The 20,056-nt window shown below is 43.5% G+C and overlaps 1 protein-coding gene and 1 long non-coding RNA gene across 3 annotated transcripts; one reads left to right on the plus strand and one right to left on the minus strand.

Moving 5' to 3' along the window:
• Positions 1-411: 411 nt before the first annotated feature.
• On the minus strand, positions 412-7,800 carry LOC119727127. Of its 2 annotated transcripts, none has more exons than XR_005270900.1 (4): positions 7,751-7,800; positions 6,604-6,784; positions 5,309-5,451; positions 412-927 (listed from the first exon to the last, which is right to left on the minus strand). It is a non-coding gene; the product is annotated as an uncharacterized LOC119727127 (long non-coding RNA). The 2 variants fall into 2 exon arrangements; XR_005270901.1 differs by having other exon boundaries at positions 5,305-5,451.
• Positions 7,801-9,416: 1,616 nt separating this feature from the next.
• LOC119728961 (salivary glue protein Sgs-3-like) lies at positions 9,417-10,200 on the plus strand. Its single transcript, XM_038201424.1, has one exon. It carries the CDS (start codon positions 9,703-9,705, stop codon positions 10,090-10,092), a length of 390 nt encoding a protein of 129 aa, XP_038057352.1. The 5' UTR covers positions 9,417-9,702; the 3' UTR covers positions 10,093-10,200.
• Positions 10,201-20,056: the final 9,856 nt, after the last annotated feature.

Below are 20,056 nucleotides of genomic sequence, written 5' to 3' on the forward strand. Positions count from 1 at the left end.
ATAGGGAAGAAAGTGTCTTTTTCTCAATTTATGGCTTCAATTATAAAGCAAATTTAACCCATCGAATACTTTTTACACTTAAACAAAATAATCTTCCAATGTATCATTTTTTTTATACACACTGTTTGATCAGTTTTCAAAATATCAACTTTGTAATGACAACAGTTTTTGGAACATTTTAAAAATTAACAATTTTGATATGCAAACTCTTCCCCCCCCCCCATCACACACACCCACACACACACAGTCGTTTTTTGCTATGCTTCCGAGGATTGGCTTTGTGTTTTCCTTTGTCCCTGTAATATAACACTCTCCCATAGACTAAGCACACAAACCTGCGTTCGAGGACAATAGGCACTTTCCTTCGAGGATCAATGGCCCCTTTGTGCTCCTTTTGTTGTCTGTCCTCAGGCGTAATGCCATGCAGGAACATACCCACACACACACCTTGCTGACCTTCAAGTTCACACCTTCAAGTATGGCTGGTCCAAACTGGCTGCTACAGATATAGCTGTTGCTAAGGGGTTGCGGGCAGCCTTAGCAACCTCTTAGCAACAGGTGTAGCCAAAGCTGCCAATTGGGACAGGACCTTTATCTCAATTGTATCTAACGCTTGCTTGCCATCCGGTATGCCTGCAAGTCACGTACTACAGGTTGGACCTGTCCTGGTAGTTCATAGACAACGCACTGCAGAAACTCCCACACTGCTTTAATCTGTGGCTGGTAGACTAGACTGAAAACATAGTGGGACTTGAAAGCTGCATCAACTGCCTGGAGTAGTGTGGGCATCATGATTGCGCAGCGTTCAATCACCACAAAGACTTGGGTGGGATGGAGTTTGTTCCTGCCAACTAAAGCAAGAACAAACAGCTGCGGTCTTTCCGATGCATTTATATCCTCCAAGTATCCATCGATGTTGGTGATTGCCTTCAAATATAAAACACATTAAGAAACTTGACCAGACAACTGTGTGCTGAATAAATGGTATTCCTATGACATATAAACCGACAGCAAGAGCAGTGGCGTATCCAAGTGGGGGGGGGGGGGGACCTGTCAATTGTTGGGAAGGAGGCATAATATGCCCTTCCCTCCCCTGGCTACTTTGGCCAAGAACTTGTTTAAGTGGTAAAGCCGATCACTGCCAAATGTCGACTTAGAAAGAGTGTAATGTCACATGAAACTCAATGAAGCATTACATTTAATTAAATATGACCACAACTGGCGAAAGGCACAATTATTTTTGTTTATTTTTTTATCATTGAAAAACGGAAATGGGTTTTAGCACCATCATCAGTTACCCCTGTGATTAATATTTAATTTGGATTATGCAGAAACCAATTTGTGTTTGCAAAGTCCTAATGAAGTTGTCTACAGAATGCAACAAATGCAAAATTCCCTTCTCTGACCAAAAAGGCCCCCAGTGGTGGATTATGACCTTTTTGCTAGTGAAATAGGTCCATGTAAACATTTTGTAGAAGTTTAATTTGTGGGGAGCATCCCCCCCCCCCCCCCCCCCCCCCCCCGGCTATGCCACTGGGTTTTACCTGTTCCCTAGCACTCTGTGCATGACAGTCCACACATATGGTAGTATTGTTGATGAGTTTCTCGTTGAGAAAACAGTCTATATTCCAGGAAAACATGACAATTGTATAATGCATGTTATGCAAAGACTTTTACCTGTTGAGAGAGAATTTACATCTAGCACATGTGACAAGCCCAGAAGTTCTTTCCAGGTAGAGTTCATCACCGATGCATAGAGTATGACTGGTCGCAACAAAATTGTAAATTGTGCAATTTTGGACAACCAATATTGACAACTGATTATGTATGAGGTATCGTCAAAATATATATGTATAACATGGTTATTTTAGATGGAGAGTAGATTAAGGAAGCAGCTGGACCCTGTTAGACTGAGAGCTGGATAGGGTTTAATCAAAATTTTGGGAACAAATCCCCTGATTGTCTTAAAGCATAGTATCATCGACCCTGATCACAGAATGGCCATTCTTAAGTTTTGCTAGATCAGACAAAGGCCCATTGGCGTCATGCCAAATGTGGCCAATTTTGCATTTAATCAAAATTTTGAGAACAAGAACAAAACCAGTATCATTTGATAGCTTGGAACTTGTAGATTACAGAAATATAGCTTTAAGAGCAATTTTAGATCAGACTAAATAATTAACTTAAGAGCGGCCTAAAAAGCGCGGAGGGTGGGCGTGGCCATCACCCCCTCTTTTTCCTTTTCGCTGATACCGTTGCAACGCAACAGTAAAGGAGAAAATGAAAGCAGTTTGTATTGATGCCTTGGCACTTGTGGAACATGAAAATATTACTTAAGAGGGCTTTTAGGTCAGACTAATTACCTTAATACCGGCGGGAAAAGCCAGAAAGGGGCGGGGTCTCAACCCCCCTCCATGTACATTTTGGCTCCTATCGTCGCAAAGCATTTCTTAAATCCTGCCAAGTTTCTTTGACAGTTGTTCAGATGCCTTGCGGTTATTTTGACACCAGGTTTATGAAAATGTGGCATACATGTACCTTCATCACAAAATGTCCAAATGTTAACTTTTCCCATTGAAAAGTACATGCAAATGAAAGCGTGCATCAGAGTGCCGACTAACATATCAAATGGAAGCTGTGCAAATGTACTTCAAATTAAAAATGGGGAAATGAAACATTTTTTATTGATGCCTTGGCACATGTGGAACATGAAAACATAATTTAAGAGTGACTTTTGGTCAGACTAATTAACTTAAGAGAGGTGCGAAGAGCGTGGAGGGGGCGGGGCCGCAACCCCCTACATGTACATTTTAGCTCATATCGTCGCAATGCACTAATTCAATTCTGCCAAGTTTCTCTGACTGTTGTTCCGATGTCTTGCAGTTATTTTGACACCAAGGTTATGTAAATAGGGCATACCTTCGTCACAAAATGTCCAAATATCAAAACAGGTATGGGCTTAGTTAAATGCTAATTTTCCATTACATGGAGCATGTAAGCCTATAACGTACATCGGAGGGTGCATGAGAGTGCCGACTTTAAGTAATCATGACAACAAAATATTTTAACAGGTTGAATTGAAACTTTACAGATGTACGACATATATTAGGGAGTCCTGTCATTACAGATATCAACATTTGCTTAAAATAATGGGTAATTATGCAAAAGCACAGGTAGCAGTAGCTGGCGAATTAAAAAACAAATTATAATGTACATACATGTATCAGTTTGGGGTTTGAAGCTAGACATTGAATTGAATCTTAAGGGGCAGTGGGTGGGCTGACAGGGCTGTTAAGGTCAAATATCGTAACCAGTTGTGCACTTTGAGCCTATAAAAGCATACAACTTTGCACGTTGGTTCGTCATACACTGAATATAATGATCGGATGTGAGAAAATTTCACACTTGCCCTGTGGTGACTTTCCAAAGGTCTATTAACGGTGTATACCCTATTTATTGATATTTTAAAGAACCAAACCCTACTTTTCCATGACCCATATCTAAACTCTCGATGTGAATTCTTGCCACTACATGAAGTTTCAAATGTAGGGAAAGTTCATATCTGACCCATGGTGACGTTTTGAGGTCAGCGAGCTTTATGTACCCATTTCCCACTACTACCTTAAAATGCCAACTGTTCATGTCCCAAGTCTAAATAATGAATAGAAATTTATATTTATTCTGTTGTTCTATACATGATGTCATGAATTCAGATGCAGAGACGATTTTTTTTTCTTCAGAGCATCTGATCCCCATGTCCTCTGTTTCATGCCGATGCAGGTGCAACAGAATAGAATTTTAAGAGGCAATCCAAACAAACATGGCAACAGTGCACCAGCGAGTTTGGTAAAAGGGTTACAAAATGTTACTGGTTATCGCGAACGAGAAATAATGTTTCATTGTTAGGTAAAGCGCATTGGCTACTTTCATTCCATACAAAGATCATAAATCAGTCACAATCTGTTGCTTTGAATTTAAACACTGCGCCCCCATGCACTGCAATAACTAGACATTTGTCTCATTAATTTTGTCAAAAACTTTCCAGGCAGTATGGCCCCCCCCCCCCCCCATCAAGCAAAACCATATGCTTATGCCTTTGCTGCTATAGCACTATCTCACACCAAGCTTTGAATTTGGCATCTCGGTCCACAGCCTTCCATCCAGTCGTATCATTTTCGCGGCTGCCACTAGAAAAAGAGACATAGAGGTCAGAGGGCACCCCATTGTCTAATTGGGTCTGAATTTATAACAGGAGTGTAGAATAATGCCGTTCTTTTTATATAGTTGTGGCTTGCTTCACGGAAAATGTTACATTTTGACGAATAAAAATTATATATAAGCGAGAAGTTAACTAAGGTATACAAAGTAATTTGTCCCAGCTGAGGGCAATGGAGGTCTAACATGCTCTTTCCACATATGTTATTATTTAATGGACACCAGAATAAGTGTAGTACATCTGTAAAGTTTCAGTTCAACCTGTTAAAACGTTTTGTTATAGTGGTCAGTAAAAGTCGGCACTCTCATATGCATGCGCCCTCTGATGTACGATATTCATGTTCTATGTAATGGAAAAGTTAGCATTTAATCCTATTCCTGTTTTGGTATTTGGACATTTTGTTAGGAAGGTATGCCCTATTGCCATAAACAAGGTGTCAAAATAACTGCACGACATCGGAACAATAGTCAGAGAAACTTGGCAGAATTGAATTAGTGCATTGCGACGATGTGAGCTAAAATGTACATGGAGGGGGGTTGCGGCCCCGCCCCCTCCACGCTCTTCGCACCTCTCTTAAGTTAATAAGTCTGACCAAAAGTCACTCTTAAATTATGTTTTCATGTTCCACATGTGCCAAGGCATCAATACAAACTGCTTTCATTTTCTCCTTTACTGTTGCGTTGCAACGGTATCAGCGAAAAGGAAAAAGAGGGGGTGATGGCCACGCCCACCCTCCGCGCTTTTAGGCCGCTCTTAAGTTAATTATTTAGTCTGATCTAAAATTGCTCTTAAAGCTATATTTCCGTAATCTGCAAGTTCCAAGCTATCAAATGATACTAGTTTTGTTCTTGTTCTCAAAATTTTGATTAAATGCAAAATTGGCCACATTTGGCATGACGCCAATGGGCCTTTGTCTGATCTAGCAAAACTTAAGAATGGCCATTCTGTGATCAGGGTCGATGATACTATGCTTTAAGACAATCAGGGGATTTGTTCCCAAAATTTTGATTAAACCCTATCCAGCTCTCAGTCTATGTACTTTGCTAAGATTGCATGAAACATTTTTCTTGCAATTACCATGCTGTTACCTACTGTAAGCCATGTGCTTCAATCAGTTGTGTCACAAGTATTGCGGTCATCTTGCATCGGTCTTGCTTAGTCAGGCACTTGTTACTACTCAGGCGTTGCAAAATGCTTCTCCCACACACTGACTTCTTTAGAATCTCCTCTGCCTCCTGTAAAAATACATATAAAAACATAAAGGTCAAACACATTATTAACAAGGGTAACATTCAGAAGGGTGTGTTTCCCTTTATCTTCAAGTAAACTTGAATCACCAATCCTGATTGGACGATCCATGGCAACAAGCCCTGCTACATAACCATGTAGCACGGCCTCGGTCCATGCTGCACTCCCAAGGGCGGATCCAGGGGGGCCAAAGGGGGCCATGGCCCCCCCCCCCCCAAAAAAAAACGAAACCATTTTTATATTTTTTTTATGTGACATCGCAATAAAGGCAGGCAATGAGTACACCACCATCTTTTCCTCAAAAAAACATTGGTTAAAGTGGTCAGAAATTGCCTCAGATCGCACCACAGAGCATCTAGAATCCAAAAAAAATTTGGGGCCCTTAAGCGGGCCCCGAACCCCACGCCATAATTTTTTTGGGCCCACTTTTTGGGGGACCAACATTTTTTTTTGGCCCCCCAAAAAATTGTGTTCTGGATCCGTCCGCCCTTGTGTACTCCGCGTATTGCGCTATTCTAAGATGCGTGCGCCGTTCCGTGCAAAATCACACACGTGTAATAGGATAACCGATGAAAAGTTTGTGTACTGTGTGCATTGATCTCCAATTACTAATGGAGATCAAATTACATGCGTGTTCCATCTTTACTGTGCATCAAGTTTGCTTGAAGATAAATTTGTTATCCCGCTTGCGCTCATAGAACACAGAAAATGTAGTGCGTCTATAGCTGTGTCCCACATACATGTACCACGAGGCCGTGTTCCACTCGTGCTCGTGTGATAACTAATATTAGAATATTGTTTATCATATCCGTGTTTGTAATTGCCTAAATTGATGTACCTCATCCATAAATAAAAATGAGAAAAAGTACAGCATATTTTAGCGGTATGAAATCATTTCAAGTAACAAACCAGCATTGAATATTGTTAATTATCCCGCAAGCGCAAGTGGAACACGGAAGAATGTGTCCCACTTGCCACGAGGGCACATGCCTCTTAGCATAGCACAATACGCGGAGTGCGGTATGGACTGTGGCTGTGCTACATGGTTATATGTAACACAGCTTGTTGCTATGGATCGACCAATCAAGATCCAGGATTCAAGTTTACTTGAAGATAAAACACTTTGTACATGTACTCACCAATCCTTCCATACGATTTTTCCTTTTTCGTGGCACTGTGGATGTGGATACCGTAGAAGAGTCTTGCCATAGTGATTCTGGCTGAGAACTTTCCCCGGAAACATTAAACAGCTCATCAACGTCTCCAGTAGTTGAAGAATCACTTGGTCCTGTGATTTCCTGTGATTTCTCCCTGCTGAAACTGAATAATCAACAAAATAAATTAATGCAAATAATTTTATGCAAGTATGTTGATAGGCTACCGTTTGTCATCCACACCCATTATGCTTTGAGAATGTGAAAAAGGTTTATTTGAGAATAAACTTCTCTACCAATCAGTGCTTCTTCTCAGTACCAAATATTTAGAACAAATAAATCATCAAACAGGTTGTGGAGCACTGTGGCCTTGTTGTCCAGTCACAGGACTCGGTATCTTGTTCAGATATTCTACAAATTGTGGGTTTGAGACCATGCAGTGCAAGCAGAAACCAGTTGCCACAAGTTGTTTCTCTCCACCCAGAAGTAAATGGGTATGGAAGAGCAGTGATCATGACTGATTAGCCCATGTGTGCTTAGCCTGCAGCCCGGATGTACATACTACCGAGGGAGCTGATCCTGCTGAGCAGGGGTCCGGTAACAACCGGGATCAAAGTGGATATGTGTGCTTTACAGATCTACATAATCAGCGTGCAGTTTTTGATTGGTATTAGTTTAAATAGTGTGCATGCGTTTTGCACTGATACGAAACACAGTCGTTTGGTCCAAACCAATGAAAAGCTCTGATTTCCTTGCTCCGCCCTTAAGCTTCACCCACCACGAACATAAGTACGTCTCCGTTTGTATCTCACAATAGACCTTTTCAACCGAGAATGATAATTTATGCAAATAAAGAACGTGAGGCGGAAGCGTAAGCGGCCCCATTGGAAATAGTGGGCCAATTCGCAGGCTGAAACACGCGGGCCGGGCGCGAATCTTTTATTCCCAAACGACATCCGCTTTCCATCTTCTGATTGGTCTATTACATGCATATCTAATGCCTTGTTCTCCACAACACAAACCCAAGGTAGGCTTTATGTCTTGTAAGAAATGTTCCTTCATCACTTTACTTATTTAAAAGGTAAAATGAGAAGAAGTGAAAAACGCTCACTGGGATTGGAACTCAGATCACCTGATTGAAGTCAGGACTTCTTCCAACCAGTCCACGCATCAGCTGCCAATCATCTGTGGTTTAAACACTATTATTCCTTGTTATATAACTTTTTCTCTAAAGCCCTGGACATCATGAATATGCATAACGCAGAGAGAGCGCCCTCTTTTGATATTGTCCGATCTCGTTTGTGAAAAGAAATTTTGCTGGCCAGGCAAGCTGAGCCAACAGGCAGACAAAGTGGTTTTCACATTTCTTAAATCAATAAATATGTACATTAAAATGTATATGTCCCTTCTCCATGATCTGAGAAAGAAGACCCCGAAATTAAATTTGAACTACGTATTTTATGTGGCCAATTTTTTTTTTTCTCAAAAATTAAAGAATTGATATTTTGTACCCTTCATGTTCAGTTTCAGGTTCAGTTTTCATTTCATCAGCATGAAAACAACAACAAAAAGATCAGTCAAACAAAATCAAATACAAATAGGTAAATTTAAATATATTGTAATACAGCAGAGGGAAAGCAAGGTTTATAGTCATTGGTTACAAAATGTTTACATGTATATGCATTGAGACGGTAATAAAAGAATGTAATCGAACCGTAGAGGTCCGTGGCCGACTCGGAGTCGCAATACCAACGACCAAAATATAAAAGTAGGTCTCAATGCACATGCATGTTTGCAAAGAAAAAATGAAGTAAAAAACAAACAATTAATATTTAATGTAGCCCTTGCGAAATTTATGTTCAGATTAGTAACATTGTACATGTATTTGAATTGTATTAGGTTATAAAATTGTGTGGAAATTATAATCGAAGGACAATTTTTCGCCAAGCAGGATCATGTCCCAAGCAGGATCATGTGATTGCAGAAGATCTAAACAAAATTCTCAACCAAATTCACCAAGAAAAAAGGCAATCATTCCCAGGGGCGGATCCAGGATTTTCAGAAAGGGGGAGGGCGCAAAGTTCAAGGGCCAAATGCGTGCACGCAGTCCGAAGCTTTTTTTTAGTCACGACGTACATATATACTGCATGGAGTCAATTTAAAGAGAAGATACAACATTTGCAAACATCAAAAAACGAAATCATCAAATTATCACGAGATACCTTACTGGACTGTTAGGGACCGACAGTCTAAAGCATCCTTTAAAATCGTGGCTCCTGGTGTGCTGACATTTTTAAGAAAAACTGTATTTTTCCAACACTGGTCGGCCGACCAGCCTTGGAGAAAACTGGCTTTTTTTCAAAAACTGTTCCTAATTTTTCATATTTAGTTATTCCGACTTTTCTTTGCAATTGATTATACACCTGTGAATGGGTACAAGCCTGTAAGACTGATTCTCTGACCTTACAATTCCCCAAAGTGTAATTATTGCTCCGTTTCATCTTAAGTGGGGTCAGGAAACCAGACTACAAGAACATGATAAGTTTTCTTGGTTTTTCCAGCTTCTACAAGCCCAAAACGTGAAACAAGTCAGTTTAACAATATTTTCTATGACATACTAATCCTCCAAATCAATTTATTTCAGCAAAAGCAAATGTTGTACATTCCCTTTAAGAAGAAGAAATCTATGGATAGGCATTTCGGCTTTTCGTATACGTTATTTGTTAACCTGTAGAAAGGCAACGAAAAGTGAAAAGGCAACCATTCCTATACCAGACCCAGACGTTATTTCTAAAGACTAAGAAAACTATGGACAGGCATTTCGGCTTTTCGTAAACGTTCTTTGTGATTAACCCGTAGAAAGGCAACGAAAACTGAAAAGGCAGCTATTCCTATACCGGACGTTATTTCTAAAGAAGACGAAATCTATGGACAGGCATTTTGGCCTTTTCCTATACGTACTTTGTAAACCTGCTAACCATAATATCCACCACCACGTCAACCTGCTCATCCCCAGTCACCACCACGTCAACCAGCTCATCCCCAGGCACCACCACGTCAACCTGCTCATCCCCAGGCTACACCATGTCAACCTGCTCATCCCCAGGCACCACCACGTCAACCTGCTCATCCCCAGTCACCACCATGTCAACCTGCTCATCCCCAGGCACCACCACGTCAACCTGCTCATCCCAAGTCACCACCACGTCAACCTGCTCATCCCCAGTCACCACCATGTCAACCTGCTCATCCCCAGGCACCACCACATCAACCTGCTCATCCCAAGTCACCACCACGTCAACCTGCTCATCCCCAGTCACCACCATGTCAACCTGCTCATCCCCAGGCACCACCACGTCAACCTGCTCATCCCCAGTCACCACCATGTCAACCTGCTCATCCCCAGTCACCACCATGTCAACCTGCTCATCCCCAGGCACCACCATGTCAACCTGCTCATCCCTAGGCACTTAGTGGATTTTTGCAGGTTGAGGATGAGGCCAATTCAACTTCACCTGCTTTCTTTCTACAAACCCCGTTGTCACCCGATCGACCATCCGGCGCCCACTACGTCTTGGCCAAGGGGGGGGGGGGGGCCACTGGGGGCCATGGCCCCCCCCCCAAAACGAAACCAATTTTTTTTTTTTATGTGACATCGCAATAAAGGCAGGCAATGAGTACACCACCATCTTTTCCTCAAAAAACGCTGGCTAAAGTGGTCAGAAATTGCCTCAGATCGCACCACAGAGCATCTAGAATCCAACTTTTTTTTTTGGCCCCCCAAAAATTGTGTTCTGGATCCGCCCTTGGTCTTGGCTAGTCCCCCACCTTCGTTGGTGGCTAGTCGAGGCCCACATAATGCAGGGCCGCGTTTTCCGCCTGCCCCGCCCGTCAGTACTTATAACGACCGACGCGTCAGGGTACAGCTGGGGGGCTACCCTCCACCCGCGACAGGTGGCGGGCGTGTGGGGCGCCGAACACCAATCATCCCACATCAACGTCCTGGAAATGCTGGCAGTCGCCAACGCACTAAAACATTTCCAGTCGGACGTCAGAGGGCAGGCAGTCCTGGTACGATGCGACAACGCCACAGTGGTGGCATACATCAATCACCAGGGTGGCACTCGGTCAGGCCGTCTGTGTGCACTAACGTGGGATCTCACCCTCTGGTGCATACATCACGGGATAGCACTGTCGGCAGTCCACATCCCGGGCGAAGAGAACGTCACAGCCGACGCTCTCTGCAGAGGCTGGATCGCCCCGACAGAGTGGTCACTGGTCCCACACGTGGCTCAGTCGATCTTCTGACTAATCGACCGGCCTCATGTGGACCTATTCGCGTCGCAAATGAACAATCAGCTACAGATCTACTGCACGAGGGGTCCAGATCCCAATTCGTGGCAGACCGATGCGCTGGCGGTGCGGTGGGACGGCCTACTGGCCTACGCCTTCCCACCCATCTCCCTCGTTTCTTGAGTGCTGACCAAGATCGTGCAGGAGGATTGCCGAATCCTCCTCATAGCCCCGTTCTGGCCCCGCCAGCCGTGGTTCCCCCAGCTCGTCCGGCTCTTGGTTCACCGCCCGGTAATTCTACCGAGGAGGGCCGATCTCCTTTATCAGCCCAGCTCAGGAATCAGTCACCAGGCTCCGGAGGATCTTCACATGACGTGCTGGGTATTGTCACGCGATCCCTCTGCTCAGCAGGCCTTTCGCGACGAGCTGCAACAATTGCAGCCCAGTCCCGCAGAGCCTCAACCAGAAAGGTGTACGATAGCCCACTACGCCATTTCTTTAAATGGTGTAGACGGCAATCTATTCATCCCCCCAATACTTCTGTAAGGGAAGTTGGGGATTTCCTCCTAGACCTTTTTAACAGTGGGCTCACGACGGCCACGGTCAAAAATTATCGATCCACCGTTGCCACGATTCATCAAGGGTTTCCGGACGGTTCTTCCGTTTCCGGCAACCCTGCAATCAGCCAACTGATCAAGGGGATGTTTAATACTCGTCCCCCAGTACGCACATTAATCCCATCTTGGGACCTCTTCAGTGTACTATCCACACTGGCGAAGGCTCCTTTTGAACCAATGGATTGCTCAACTTTGTTACAACTCTCCATCAAAGAAGTGTTTCTCCGCGTTTCCCTGTGCCCCGAATATATTAGGAATATACGTTTAAAATATGTACATGTATGTACATATCGTGTATACATGTACAATGTCGCAATCAATTGAGTCGGGTCACAGGTATGGCCAGGTTAGCAAATCGATAGGCACAGTGTAGTCTGTGTTCAAGGCTGATGAAGCTGAATTCTAACTGCAGTTATCAATGCGGGGGAATTGGCCCCGTTGACCGCTCGCATGTGTACAATTGGGCTCGGTCACGGTTGAATTTAGTACTCTGACAGCTAGTCGCCTGCAACCATATATCCCATAGTGGAGTTTGTTTGCAGTATGCTACAGATACAGTCTTATTTCAAGTCTAATAATCACTTTATAATTGATGTATATAATCAGCTTCATGTTAAGAAAAAGTTGAGGGGAGAAAATTGATGATGTCACCAGACCGGAAGTTTAAATAAAACAACCTTTAAACTTTAAAGGGAATATAAAACATTGGTTTTTGCCGTAATTTTAGAAGTGGATGGTTTTAAGTATTTAACAGCAAATATTGTTTCACTGACTTTTTTGAGGTTTTGTGTTCGTAGATGCTGGAAAAACCAAGAAAAATAATCATTTTCTTGTAGTCAGGTTCCCTGACCCCACTTAAGATGAAACAGAGCAATTTAAAGACGTCAGGGAATTGTAAGGTCAGGGAACCAGTCTGGCTGGCTTGCACCCGTTCACGGACGTATAACCAATTGCAAACAAAATGTGGACTGAATGAATTTGGTAAACTAGGGGCAGTTGTTGAAAAAAGTCAGGTTTTTCCAACGCTGGTCGGCTGACCAGTGTTGGAAATCGATACAAAAATACCACCTTTCTTGAAAGTGACAGCACACCGGGTTCCATGATTTTACTGGATGCTTTAGACTGTCATTCACTAACAGTCCAGTAAGGTATTTCATAATTATTTGGCAGGTTTTTTTTTTCAAGTTTGCAAATGTTGTATATTCCCTTTAAAACATGCTGAAAAATCAACCGCTAGAGATATAATCCACACCTTTGCATCAAATAGCACAGGTGACATGGCTCTCCAGCTTTCTGGTTAGCTCGTCGCTATGACGTCATCAAGTATCAGATTACAAGCAACCAATGATTTCTAGATTTAGTCTTTGAAAATCAATCTAAAATCAACAGTGAGTGATCTGATTTTTTTTTTTTTACGGGAATGGATAGAATAATCCATGGTTCTTATTTTTGATATAACATGCAAAATCGTGTGATCCTTCTTTTTGGTTGAAACCAGAAGTGATTTGTCATGTTATTTTCAATTTGTAAAAGATGTGAAATTGCTTTCAACAATGTTATTCTGTGGAAAGGGTGGGCTTTTCAAAAATCTGACCAGTGACGTCATGCATTATTCCAGCGCACTCTGGTGGCAGGTGATCACGGGTCTTGTGATGTAGTCTTAAAGGTGCATATATATGTATGTATATGTATCTAAAGAACCATAGGTCCGATTCGATTGAAACGTTGTACATGCATAAGGGACGTGTTATTGATAAAAAAGAATAATGCGGAAAAGCCCTATGCTCTGTTGCAAACAGACATAGATCTCTCATTTGTACTTGTCATCAGTGAACAACAGTTCACGTAAAGGCGCCTATGGCTGCCGGCCACATCGACCCATATATGACAACGGAGCACAGCCTGAGATCAAAAGTGTTTGATTTTTCCGGTGGAAGGAAAACTGGAGGGTCTGGAGAAAAACCCTTGTGTCACAGGAAAGAACCAACGCACAACAGACTCTACTCACATGTGATCTGCGGCAACAAAGTAGAACATGATCAAAATGTTGTGTTACTTTACATTTAAATAGCTGTGATGTAGTCTTAAAGGTGCATATATATGTATGTATATGTATCTAAAGAACCATAGGTCCGATTCGATTGAAACGTTGTACATGCATAGTAAGGGACGTGTTATTGATAAAAAAGAATAATGCGGAAAAGCCCTATGTTCTGTTGCAAACAGACATAGATCTCTCATTTGTACATCAGTGAACAACAGCCGCTTTGGTGGGAACATGTGGGGAGTGCGGACTAAGTGTGCCATGTACTTCACTTGAAGTCCCTGGACAAACTTCAATATAGGCCATGTCTTGCAAATGTCGTAGATGGCTTTGTTGGAGTGGATAAATGCATGCTAATTCATTTTTTTTCCTTTGAAAACCTCGAACCATTTGCCGTAAGGAACGACAGTAGGCTACGTTGATCCTTGTTGTTTGCTGCAAGTTTACGGTTCAGTTTTGAGCAGCATAGCATAGCGCAGAACGAACGATTGTATTTAAGAGCATGGCACGAGTAGTTAGCCAGATGTTACGAATAAGGAGAAGATGTTGATGCTCATGAAACTTTATCTGGGCTAACTGAATGCGGTACGCTACTTCAACATCTCCTGTGGATGGATCACTCTCGGTGAGCTGGACTCCAAGGTACCTGAACTTGTCTATGTTGATAAGACTATCCTCACCGATGGAGATGATTGTAGTTGGATAACGTTGATCTGTCCCTAGATGCTTATATCCCCCAAGCATTGGTTCTGGTTCTGTTGATCGAGAGACCGTATCAGCTGAACACATCATCCAGTAGAGAGGCAGTATTTTGTAAGGCCCCGATACTTCACAGGTACACCACAAGATCGTCTGCAAATCCAGACCATGATTGTATACATTTTCCGCGTGTGGGGTTGTCGATAGCTGTACGGAATTTTTGCACGATCGCTGTGGGAAACCGCATTGTTGTTATGCTGGAAGCTGTATTCAGAGAAATCGATCCCGTTTTCCTTCTTTGTAGCTTCAAACATGAAGGTGCGCATCTCGAAGTCAAGGTAAAGGTTGAAGAGGAAAGGTGACTCGGGTCCACCTTGACGTACACCAGACCCTGTCGAAAAGGTGACATCATCAAGGGTGTTGCTGCTTTTTTTATACAGTTTTTCCAGGAGGTCTATCAGCGCTGTTTTTTTGTGCCAGGCTGAAATCGTAGGCAGATGGAGTCAAAGAGCCATTTCCGCACAATATGATTGTTGCAGATTGTCACCAGTGGTTTGTGGTCTGTGTGCACATGGAAATCGGTGCCAAACAAGTATGAATGAAACCGGGTGATAATAAGTACAGTCGGCTCCCGTTATAGCGAAAACGGCTAGAACGAAATTCCGGTTATTACAAACAAATACCTTCGGTCCCGACAAAATTGTGCACATGTCTATGGGGAAAATTTCGGTTAAGACGAAAACGGACGGTACGAAATTGCTGTTAAAGCGAAAGGTTTTGGCGACCTGGTTGCGTAAAAATGCATTGTTAGCGACCCATTTATAACGAAAGGTAATCCTGGCTCACGGCTTTTTTCGTTCAATTTGAAAGCAGTACAATGTATTAGTAATCAGCAGGTGTCCGTCTTGTGTGAGTAGTTTCATGTTGCCGACGTAGATGTATTCAGATGGAGGTGCTAATCGGTTTGCCGGCGCACAGTCAAGTTAATCCCGCGCTGCAGTTAGGCCTGTCATCGCAGTGTTGCAAAGACGCGTGCCAGTCACCCGAGCCACTTGCACATCGCCATTGTGCCATTAATCAAAGACGTACTTCGACCTTTGTGAATGGGCTTTCCCAATTTGTACCTAATTCTGCCGGTTAACAACAAAGGCCCATCATCAAAGTGTTCCGATGACGAGTGCCAGTCACCCGCACCACTTGCACATCGCCATTGTGACATTCATCCAAGACGTGACCTTCGTGAATGGAGCCGCCAACGGAGGAACAACGGCCAAGAAATGTCACCGACTGCCTGAGCCTAATGCACCAGGTTCGGGACTATCTCTGCAGCCAGCCTGACATGGACGACGATGTCTATGATCACGCTGCTGCAATCCTGCAGTACCTCTCCAGTAGGCAGCAAGACAAGATGTCACAGCGGAAGATAACGGACTTCTTCAAGGTGTAACATCACCTTCCAGATAAATCAAACCAAACGGCTCTTTTCAGAGCCACCACATTTTCAACAAAGGGATTTGAATCCCGACTCAAATAAAAATAATGAACCCCCACCCTATTACCCGGAGCAAATAAAAATAATCCCCCTCCCCCAAATAGAACCCCTTATAAAAAATTGGAAATTAAATAAAACATAATTTACCCTCTCCCTCCCTGGCACAGATTTGATTTGATTTAAAAAAAAAAATGTAAGGTTAAACAAAAATTACAAAGCACCCCATTTCAAATCCAAAATAATATAAACAATCTTAGACTATCCCAAAATTCTCCAAAATGTAGTTTCATTCAAAATTATTCACGACCTCCCGTAAATTACTCCCCCACTCCCAAAAAAAATATTTTCTTAAATTATTTATTAATTATAACCAAAATTGTCTTATTAAAAAACTTATTCATTTAAGCACCAGCACAAAATACGTTAAGCTATTTCGTAAAAAAGGAAACCTGCTGGGACGATACGAAACTGATCACCATCAACGCTGGACATTATGCATACATATGAAAAGCTATGAATAAATGAACTAGTGCACGCCAATGAGCTCGTCCGCTTGCGTGACGTTGAAATCGTCAGACGTTAATATCCAATCACGATGTAAGATTATGACATCATCACTCATTAGGACACTGACTCATGAGGGCGCTCTACCAAGTTGTAAAATCTACTCAGATCACGGACGGACCGGAAAAACTGGAACGTAAATGACAAAGGTTTCTCGGCCATGTGCTTGAAAACGCTTTTCACATTGTCACATTGAAATCTGCAAGACGAAAGGACAATACAATTTAAATGTCTCTCCATGACACAATTTGTGCTGGAGAGATTACTTACTTTGAACATCGAAGTGATCCAGGTCATCCGCTGTTGACTTCTTCCTCATCGATGATCAAGCAATGAAACGTCAGATCTTCGTAATGTTTATTTTATTTTCGTTTCGTTCATTAAAGATTGTTTTTTCACTTGACACAATGATACATTTTAAACATTATTTTTTATTTGACAAATCACATCATAGAGAGCATGTTTTTAATTGCTTTCAAACAGAAAAAGTCATTGGGTACATTACGTACGTTCACAAGCGTGCACAATAGGGCCAATTCAAGGTGAACAATGGACGGGAAACATTGTATCGGATATTACGAAATTCGGATACAACGAACATTTTGGCCGGTCCCGTGGTTTTCGCTATAATGGGAGCCGACTGTACCACAGCTACAGTTTCTTGCTCGATGTTGGAATAGCAGGCTTGGGCAGGTGAGAGGCTTTTTGAGGCAAAAGCGACTGGGTTGCCCTCTTGCAGGAGGCATGCCCCAAGCCCTTTCTGTGATGCATCAACTTCCAAGGTGGTTGGTCTATCGGGGTCGTAGTACTGCAGGCAGGAGTCACTGGTGATCGAGTTCTTGATGGAGATGAATGCTACTTGGTGATCCTCCTGCCCCAGGTACGGGACATCTTAGCAGAATAGATCCCTCAGGGGTGCTGCCTTGGTTGCGGAGTGTGGTATGTATGCAGAGACATAGTTCATCAGCCCTAGAAACTTCTGCAGGTCCTCTTTAGTTATCCTGTGGGGTCGGGATGGCATGGATGTCCTTGACTCACCCTGGGTCCGGGCAGATGCCCGAGTCGGAGTATACCGAACCAAAGAGGTTAATCTTGTTCCCCTTTATCTTGCATTTCAGCTGTTGAAGACTAGGCCCTCGTGCTCAGCAGTCTGCATGAGGCGCAGTAGGTTTGCATCGTGTTCAGCTTCTGTCAGCCCATATACAGCAATGTCATCGGAAGCAGTAAGCGGAGTTCGGAATGTCGTCAGTTCCTGAGATTATTCATTGAGGTGGAAAGACCAGTATCCTGCCTCGGCGTCTAATTTGGAGAAGAATTTTGCTTTAGTGAATGCTGGGTTAAGCTCTTCCAAGGTCGGTATCTTGTGTGGACACCACTTGAGGTTGTCGTTGAGACACTTGGGGTCTAAGCAAATTTCTCAGGGATCCATCTTTTTTTCACACTTGTGGTGATTGAGCTGTACCAGTCAGAGTTCCTGAGCGTGTCAAATTGCTTCGGGACCCTGCTTTTGAGGTCATCTACTGTCTTGATGGGTAAGTGTGACTCTGGACAGTTGTTCTCGGTTGGCAGCTCTAGGCTTGGCTGTACGTCTGTGCTGGGCGTAAGTATTGGTAGTGCAGCTTGGCTTACGGAATGGATGGTCACAATCCGGAGAGCCTTGCACACAAGCCAGCTATGGCTTGGCCTTGCACATCTACGATTTAACACTGCTGCTTTGACCACATTGAGTCTTTGTATCGGCACATAATGTGAGTGCACATTAGGCACGTAATGTCAGACCCGTTATATGCCGTTAGCCTTGCCTCAGTTGGTAGTGCGAGTGACTTCCACTTGTAGTCGTACATCTGCTTGATGGTACGTAAGGGCAGAGTGTTGGCTCCTGCTCCTGTGTCGACTTTGAGGCGGAGGCGCTTTGGGCCTGGCAAGTCTGGACACATCACATCCAGGGTAATGAATGCCTCGTTGGGTGCTGGCATATGCATGGTGTTCATATCTGACAGGGTGATAGAGTAGAACACGCCTTCCGAAGACGGGTCAGCTGTTCGTTCGTCCCAGGTCACAGACTCGTCTGCAGTGGTACCATCGGTCATGAGGTCCACCTGGCTTTTATTGGTATGACTCCCTGCTTTGCCACTTTGGGAGATTTGCCCTGGCTTTGCATGCACTTCGACTTTCTGCAATGCCTCGCCCGGTGGCGTTTGGAGCCACAAGACTTGCACGTATTGTTGAATGCTTGGCATTTGCCTGGCTGGTGCACGAGACCTCAGTTGGAACAAGCACGCTGGGTCTGTCGCATTGCACCGGCGTTATGAGGGGTGGTGCTCTCAAGAGATTGCAGGCATTTTTTGCTCGCTGCCACGGCTTCGTATTTTCAGCCTTCTATTAAAAGCTCATCTATGGTAAATTCTTTGGGTTTGTCAAGGAGATCTTTCTGGAACGCTTCGAATGGTGTGGCGGCAACTACCAGCTCTAGAACGCGTTCGCTTAGCTCATCAGGCTGAAAATTGCAGTGTTTCGCTTTGTAGCGGCACCTCATAACAAACTCGTCCAAGGGTTCCTGCGGTTTCTGTGTGTAGCGCATTAATTCTGGCCTGTGAATAAGGAAATTAACCTTTATCTGTAATTGGCTCTCTAATAATTTCCAAAGTCTGTTTGGGTCATTTTGTTCTTCATCACTCAGACCTGATGCATTTACCCTTTTCAGGCCTGTATTTCCTTACAGCAATCTTGATTTTGACTGCTACTTTGCTTTGGTCAGTTACATCATTGTCTATGAGGCAAAGGGTCATGCACTGTTCAAAAAGTTTGAACTCCTCTGGTACCGTACGTCTGGAACATGCCAGTGCATTTCCGGTATTTCGCCACAGTGACTCGTTGGCTCGTTGAACTGATGCACAGTTCCGCCTGGTTGGTGGAGTGATATGCTTCAGGTTACTTGGCACCTTGTTGTTTGGCGGAGCGATACGGTCAAAGGTCAAGCAAACTGACTGTGTTGTGAATGCGGTGTACGTAAACTGTTATACAAGAGTATGTATCCCTACGCTATGTTATATAGTACTAATGCAATGGACGTAAAATAATTACTGATATAAAATCTGAGCACTTTACCTAATTTGGGTCCATGAATCTCTTAAAACCACACTACATAAGAAATGTCAATTCACAACAGGCTTAATTTTTGAAATTACAGTCAGTTTGACAATAGTTAGTGGTTCAATTCAACGACTGTGCTTCACCGTTCAGTTCACCGTGTCCTTGCTGCTTCCGTGCTGAAGATTCTGGTGGGCAGTCCAGTGCTTGGAGTCCCGTTGTGCGTGTTGAACAGTAGGTCCTTAGGGCTCGCTTGCTCACAGTGTGGTGCCGATGGGGGCCTCCAGGCTCGCTCACAGTGGGGGGGGGGGGAAGTAAGCAGGATTGGCGTGCTCAAGGAGCGCCCTCACTGTCGGGTTGGTGCGAAATCGCCTCGGAAAACATGGTTGCAGTTTGTAGTGACAACGCAATTGCGGGTTGTCGGTTTGCTCGTTGCCGGCTGGAGAGTAGGCACAGCATATACAGTCATGTTGCCGTGGTGGCTGCTAGGGACGCTGTACGGATGTCAGCTGCAGACACCCTCGTGACAGTCCTTGTAGAACTTCAGACTCAAAAAATATCGTTGATCAGTGGTCAGATGTGTTGAGTTCGATGGTAATGTCTTTATAACCTTTTCTGCTGCCAGTTTGGTTAGGCCAC

The sequence above is a fragment of the Patiria miniata genome, unplaced genomic scaffold, assembly GCF_015706575.1.
Source record: "Patiria miniata isolate m_02_andy unplaced genomic scaffold, ASM1570657v1 HiC_scaffold_20, whole genome shotgun sequence".
Classification (NCBI taxonomy): Eukaryota; Metazoa; Echinodermata; class Asteroidea; order Valvatida; family Asterinidae; genus Patiria; species Patiria miniata.